This window comes from Leptonychotes weddellii, chromosome 6 (genome assembly GCF_054177405.1).
Source record: "Leptonychotes weddellii isolate Sample4059 chromosome 6, ASM5417740v2, whole genome shotgun sequence".
NCBI lineage: Eukaryota > Metazoa > Chordata > Mammalia > Carnivora > Phocidae > Leptonychotes > Leptonychotes weddellii.
The window spans coordinates 133,247,395-133,254,792 of record NC_138374.1 but is presented as its reverse complement, the minus strand read 5'-3'; the positions used below and the strand labels follow the sequence as shown (position 1 = coordinate 133,254,792).

Here is a 7,398-nt window from a genome sequence, read left to right as displayed (position 1 = left end):
AAGCAGACTCCCCGCTGAGCATGGAGCCTCCAAGGACCCGGGAATCATGACCTGAGTGAGCCAAAGGCAGATGCCTAACCGACTGAGCCACCCCGGTGCCCCAAGCCTCCTGCTTTCAACAGTGTCTACCACCCCCCATGTAAGGACTAAGGAATGAACAGCTTCCCACCTCTTACGCAAAATGACCAGAAAAAAGAACAGAGCAAGGAAGCTGGTGTGCGGGTGGAAGAGGAGTGCTCCGTGCCTGGAAATTGAAGCACACCCAGAGTCGGGGGGGGGGCGGTGCAGGGCCCCCCAGGCAGCCCCCTCAGCAGGGGAGGGGGCTCCGCGCCAACTGAGGCTCCTCGGGGGATAGGATCGACCGTGCCCGGCAAAACCGTGCTGAACAAAAACACATTCGGGGCTGGGCTGGTTTTACATTTTTTCTTTATTAAAAAAAAAAAAAAGCATTTTTCTGGGTTTTTAAAACTCCTCCAATACATAAAAATTTTCCTGCCCCTTAACATTTCTTTCTTGCCTCCTTCACTCCTGCTCCTGGTGCCTACAAGACCCGGCTGGAGAACCCTTTTCGTCGTCTAAAATCTGGGAGCTGGAGGGGTTAAGGGTTCGAAGGAAGGTGGTTCCTGGTCAAAAGGAGAAGTCCATTTGCACAAAAATATAAACCGTGGAGGATGAGACCAGCACATACGTGTATGGATTGATCTACAATCCACTTAAAAAAAATAGACCCAAACTGTCATTTTACAGTTGCAATATTATACAAAATAATATATATTTTTTAAACAACACATACGCATCCACACACGCACGCACGCACACAAGGTGCCGGGAGCCCCTCTGCACTTCCACACGTGGGGCCAGGGTGTCAGTAGGCGAAGATGACGTGGTAGGTGACCTGGTGACCATTGTCCCAGGCGTAGAGCAGGCGGTCCTTGGGGTTGTAGTCTATCTGGGTGGTGTAGGAGTACTCGTTCTCGAACAGTAGCCGGGGGACGATCTGCGTGTTGGTGTGGGTGTCGAAGGCGTAGGAGATGTTGGCGTTGCGCTGGTTGTAGCTGTCCACGGCGTACAGCACCCCGCAGATGACGAAGCAGTTGCCGTAGAAGTTGCGCCGCAGCCCCGTGCGCCACGTGGTCTCCTTCTGCGTGCTCAGGTCCACGGCGTTGAGCTTGCTCAGCACGATCACCTCCTGGCTGAAGCCCTCGTCGTCCAGGGCCGGGTAGATGAGCCACAGGCCGTTCTCGTCCACGGCGAAGTCCACGTCCGAGTGACCCTGCCACCGCCAGGGCGTGGCCTCCTCGTAGGCGACGTCGTGGAGCATGGCCCAGGCGGCCACGAAGCGCTGCTTCAGGTCGTACTTGATGATGTTGCGGGTGAAGGCGCGGTTGTAGTAGAAGGCGCCGTTGTACACCACGTGGCCCGTGCCGATCCAGCTGTACGGGAGCTTGTAGGAGTTGCTCCAGCGACCTGCGCGCGAGGGCGGGGCTTCAGGACGGGGGGGGGGGCGGGGGCAGCCGCGGCGGGCGGGGGGGCGGGGGCGCGGCGCGCAGGGGCAGCCGGCGGCCCCGGGTCCGCAGCCCTGGGGCTGTGTCTCAGCTCCGCCACTTTCTAGTTTTGTGCAGCAAACGGCTTCACGCTGGTGAGCCTCCGCACGCTCATCCCTCACCCCGAGGAACAGTTCCCATTCCCAGGCGCTGCTCCCCCCAGGGGCCCCGCTCTAGGAAGGGGGCGAGCTCACTGCTACCCCTCCCCCACCCCCACGCCCGGAACCCCAGGAGCGGAGCACAGAGAACGTGGGGCATGCGGAAGGGGAACCTCCGCGAACAGGAAGGTCCTTTCACCATGGGCAGACCCCTTTCTGGTTCGCGGGCACCTCCCAGAGCGATCTGGCCTTGATGGGAACAGGGGGCGCGGGGACGTCAGGAACACCCCCCTGCAAGCCCCTAGCGGGCCCACGGCGCGTACCTTGTTTGAAGTTCTCCAGGTTCCGGAACTCTACCAGGGTGTTGCCGTAGTAATAGTTGGTGACGTAGATCCGCTCATCCTTGGCCAGGGGGTCCTTCATCCAAGCCCCCTCGTTCCGCCCATAGGTGTTCTGGGTGGTCGGCCCCGTGATCGTGGACAGGGTGTCTTTGCACCTTCCTGACGGAGGAGAGGGGTTGGCGGGGTTGGGATGAAGGAAGACCTGAAGCTCCTGAAACCTGTGCCCCCCCCCACTCCGGTCTATGGCCTCTGGGGGGCTTCTGACCCGAGCCTGGACACCTTAGCACCATCCGCTCGCCACCACCCCCCCGTCAGTCCTACACTCCACTCCTACAAAGCCACCTGCTGCCACCGTCCTCTGACTTCTCAATCCTACAAACTCATCCCCCTCAAGGATCTAATCTCCAGTGTTCTTTTCTGACACCACATCCTCCTCTGAAAAACCATCCTGCTTCGACTGGATTCCATCTGTCCCCACAGTGCTGTGAATGAGCCTCTCACAGGATGTCCCCTTTCCTCTCCAGGATGCCTGTGCCTCCCCCTCTGCACTCCCTGACCGCCCCTACCCAAGCACGGAGGGAGTGGGTTTGGGGCTTTCCTTCTCGTTCTCAGTCCTCAAGATACAGCGTCTGGACAAATACACAGCAGCAGGGGATGCGTGAGCAGAGCTGAGGACTCTGCCACACGTGAGCCAGGGACATGGAGCTCCACCAGCGGCTGAGCTGCCCCGAGGGTGTGGCCCAGGGTATTTGGGGCCACGCTAGTCTAGACTGAACACTGGATGTTCGTGCCCCCGAGGCCCACCTGCTGGGTCCTAGAGAGCTGTCCTCAGCCTCTGCCCCGATGCTACCGTAGGCAAGATGCCAGAGTCCCCTTCTGGGGACCTGGAGGAAAGGAGACCAAGCTCCACGTAAGCAGCTTGCTCTGGCTTGCAGGAGCCCCTTCTAAGTCAAGTCTGCCTCAGGAGCAGGGGGTGACCGAGTGCCCAGGAGCTATACTTCTCAGGGGCTCTTTGGGGTGACCTAGTGTCCAGGAGGGGCCCTCAAAGGCCACCAGCACTCTGCTGAGTTCTAGACCAAGTAGAAAGCCTAGAATGCTTAATATGTAGTGTTTTTATTGAGCACAGCCCTCAGAGATACTAAAATTGTGTGTGACCACTGAGGACACGCGCTCTTTCTATCCCCGTGCTGGTGGGTTACAGAGGAGGTGGGAAGGTGCCCCCGCCCTCACCCTGCCCCCAGCAGGGTGCTCTCACCAGCAGATCACCCCTCCATCTGCCATCAAACTGGCAGACAGATGGGTAACAGTGACAAGTGTTCACCTGAACAAAAACACACAGGCCTCCAGTTTGGATTGAGGGCTCTCTCAATTCCAGGCCACCCTCATTTCTGAACTGTTCCAGTCCGTTCCCTCCACCCTGCTCCCCCATTCGTGGCCTGAGGAAGAAGCTCAAGCTGGCAGGAGAGGGCAGGCACCGTGCCCTTGGCTTCGTGCCTGGGGCAGCAGGCGGCTGGAGGTGGGGTGCACACTGTTTCCCAGGCAGGCCCCACAGCGGGATGCAATTGGCAGGGTCCAGGCAGCTCTGTGTGGGGTTCATTAGGTCCTGATCTGACAGAGTGGGGAGGGAGGGATTCAGTCTCCGCAAGACAAACAGAACCGAGCCGCCAAAGCCTCATTCCCCCACAACTGAGCTCATCTGTTCAAGACAATAAAAGAGAAGGCTCTAGCTGAGCCCAGGCAGCAGTGGTCTGGTGGAAAATCGCTCATTCCCTGGCGCTGAGCGGGGCTTCGTGCTTCCTCTGCACTGAGGTAAGCCCTAGTGGGCCGTCCCCAGGGAGGAGCATTTCTGTGTGCTGCCTTCCCCTGGCAAGGCCCAGCGAGGACACGGACTCCCTGTCTCAGAGACAGGGCGGCCCCTCACCCACGCCCCAGAGCCCCACAGATGGGGGGCAAGGGGTTTCCGTCAGGGGGCTGTCATGGCTACGCCACCTCCCGGACCAGACTCAGAAACTGCAGATGAGCTCCCAGAAGCCAGGACTCATCTGAGTTTTGAAGTACTGGGATGCCCTGGGCAGCCCCTAAATCCCTACACGGTTCTGTCTCAGCCCTGGGGCTCTGCAGCAGCAGGGTCCTGGTTGGGGGGGCTACAGAATCTGTCCCAGGTTTGGAGTCCGAGGCCTGGCCTTGGTCTTGGCCCTGCTGCCAACTCCAAAGTCTGTATTGCCTCCAAAATGTCAGACCTTTAGTTTCTTCTGTGGGAAAACGAGCACATCATATGCCCCACCTACTTCACAAAAGGGCTTGGAGAATCCACCCTGAGGATGGCACGGCAGGCCGAATCATGGCCCCAAAGATATCCATGTCCTAACCCTTGGAACCTGTAAGTGTGACCTAATATCGCAAAAGGGACGGTGCTGATGTGATTTAAGTCCGAGACCTGGAAATGGGGGGATATCCTGGATTATCTAGTGAGTCCTCAATGCACTAGCAACTATCCTTCTACCAGGGAGGCAGAGGGAGATGTGACAAGAGGAAGCAAGAGGGATGTGGCTGCAAGCCAAGGAATACTAGCAGCCGCCCAAAGCCAGGAAAGGCAAGATAAGGATGCTGCCTTGGAGCCTCGGGAGGAATTGGCCCTCTGACACCTTGATTTTAGCCCCTCTAAGACTCATTTCAGACTTCTCACCTCTAGACCCGTCAGAGAATCCATTTCTGTTATTTAAGCCACAAAGTTTGTGGTAATTTGTTACAGGAGGCCTAGGACACTGGGACAGATGGAGTCAGCTCTGGAGTCAGGCGTCCTTATTTCTCGGGTTGGGGGGCGGGGGGGATGTCCCCGCTGGCGGGCACCCAAGACCTCGGGGCACGTCTCTATAGGCCCTCAGTGGGACGCTGGCCCGCACGCGGGCAGGAAGGTGGGCAGACACGTGTGGTTTCACAGCCCTTGAAGACACGTTCAAGGTCAGTAAACCATGAGGCCCGGACCCATCACCACGGTCTGATGATCGGGGCCATTCAGACGCGCCTGCCCTTGGCAGCAGTCGTCAGCCTTGGAGAGAAGACACCGCGTGGTAAGGCTCTTCAAGGGGGAGAAGGCAGGGGGCAGTTCACAGAAGCCACAGAGAAGACAGTGCTACCTGTGACTCACCCTAGAAATGTCCCCACACTCAGTGACAGTGACTGAGTATGAAGCACTTTCTAGGCATCGGCCCCTTTCATCACTGGTATTCCTGGGAGCCAGGGGCTCTCTGCACAGAGTCCCAGGGTCTGAAAAGAAGGTGCTCTTCCCGTCAGCACATAAACCTGCCCACACCTCGCCATCCTAAAAAGGAAATCTGCTCGAGAGGCTCCCCTGCCATCCCGGGCCCACAGCTGTGGTGCTCGTGGGGCGGGCCTTGACACAGGGACACAGGGCATCATCCCGTCACCCCCAGCACCCCGATGCCCATCCGCCCACCCAGGGGCCAGTCCCCTCCCTGCCGGCATTCACTCTGCTCTCTCCTGACCTTACTGCCCTGGTCCTGCTTCCCCAGCTCCTGGGCCGCCTTCCCTCTGCCCGCCTTTCCCCTTCACCCTCAGAGCCGCCCTTGGAGCCTCTTCTCGTTCCTCCGGCTTCCCCTGGGCCGACTCCGCCCTTCCCAAGCACCTCCAACTGCCGTCTAGACATGTTTCTCCCGTGGGTCCTTCTGGTTCCTCAAACTTACTGGATGAGAACCGGAATCCGTGTGCTTCACCGGACAGCCTGCTGGTGTCCTCGAGACAGGCCCAGCGCACCAGCCACGAACCACCCAGGAGCCCGGGGCCAGGCAGGGACTGAACCGGGCAGAGCGGGGAGCGCGGGACAACAGGCAGCCACAGAGGCTGCGGAGGGTCCGGAGAGCGGCTGCCCTGAAGGCGAACTCCGGACTCAGACCAGCCCAGGATGAATGCAGCCCTGGGGCTGCCAGCCTGACCTCCCTGGCCAGCCCCTCACTGCTGGTCTTCCCGGGGTGCCCTCCTGCCATGTCGTCTATGCCTCTCTCGGAAGGGGGAGCCCTGGGTGTGATGCCCCGCTGTCCCCATCCTGACATTCTTCATCATTCTACCTGTGACCTTGTGTTCTAGAAGCGAAGTCTAACGGGACAGTGGAGCGTGTGTGCGCGTGTGCACGGGAGTGTGCCCCCCGTGTGTGTCTGCCCTCCTGTCACCCATTTGCACGCAGCATTTGCTACGCCTGATGAACAGAGTTCTGGGGAGACCCACTGCATGTGGGAGTTCAGCCAGACTCGGGGGGAGCGCGTTGCCCCCACAACTGAGTAAGGGGGGCCCAGCAGCCCCAGTGCCACACCTGCCATCGGGCCAGAGCCGGCTCTGAGTGTAGAAGACGGTGGTGCTTTAAGAAACACGAAAAACCAAGTAAATATCCCTGTATTATTTCTTACTTGTGTTACTTGCTTGTATGAGCCAACAACTTAGGCTAAAAATGACACAGAAGACGGGAAGATTGGGTGACTCAGTCTTTTTCTTTTCAGTCTTTCCTTACTCAGTGGGCTGGAGGAGGGAGTGTTGCTAACATGTGCACATATCAAGAAGTAAAACAAAACGGCTGAGTTGGCTTTGTGCAGCATTTCCTCTGTTCCGCTAACAAAACACTTACGTATGAAGGAGCTGTGACCACGGGCATTGTGTCGTTTTGGTGACTTCCACATCGGAATCAAGTGACCTTATATTTGCATTTAAAACTGACATTCACCATATAAAGATGAATGGTAAAGCTCACGCTAATACTATGGATTTTTAATATTTCTTCACTAGCAAAGAAAAAAATGGACGAGAGAGAGACAGAGAGCACAGAACAAAGGGAAAAGCTTTCTATTCACGACCTTTAACGGCACGGGCCCACGCGCTCACTAGGGCCGGGGCTCCACAGGCCCGCAGCCGCCCCGAGCTCGCTGCTCCCACAGCCCTGCTCCTCCTCACTAGGGGCCCACCTCCGTTCTCGGCCTGGCTAGTTCTTCCTCATCCTTCAAGACAGCCAGGTCCGCATCTCTTTCCAGAACAGAGTCCCTCAGACCCCAAGCGCCCGATGCATCCCGTCCCCACAGCTGGAAGGATGTTCTCCTGCCTGAAACACAAGCGAGGTCGCTGCCCCGCCTGCCTTCGAGGCTCCAACAGCGGCACGACACTGACCTGCCTGAGACCCGCCGGCAGCCCTGACTGAGGACAGCTGCTGCCTCAAACCCTCTCTACCACGTTCAGAGTTAAGGCCGTGCTCCCCTTCATCATCGGGCCCCTGGCTCCCTAGCCCAGAACCCTGTCCCCCAGCCTGTGCCCCCGCGCGGGGCTCCCTTCACTCCCCGCCCCCCCACCCCGTGCTCAGCCCTCTCCCCTGGGGGTGCGCATGCTGGCGACCATGCCAGGAGATGGGGGCCCACT

At 58.6% G+C, this 7,398-nt stretch overlaps 1 protein-coding gene across 4 annotated transcripts in view; it reads right to left on the bottom strand.

The window, feature by feature from the left end:
- Positions 1 to 409: 409 nt before the first annotated feature.
- OLFML2B (olfactomedin like 2B) overlaps positions 410 to 7,398 on the bottom strand; it is a 36,498-nt gene continuing 29,509 nt past the window's right edge. For all 4 annotated transcript variants that reach the window (XM_081825264.1, XM_081825262.1, XM_081825263.1 and 1 more), the window contains exons 7-8: positions 1,966 to 2,142; positions 410 to 1,467 (exon numbers count right to left, since the gene is read on the bottom strand). In XM_081825264.1, the coding sequence (XP_081681390.1) occupies positions 866 to 1,467; positions 1,966 to 2,142 (779 nt within the window). In that variant the 3' untranslated portion in view covers positions 410 to 865. The remainder of the gene's footprint in view (positions 1,468 to 1,965; positions 2,143 to 7,398) is intronic.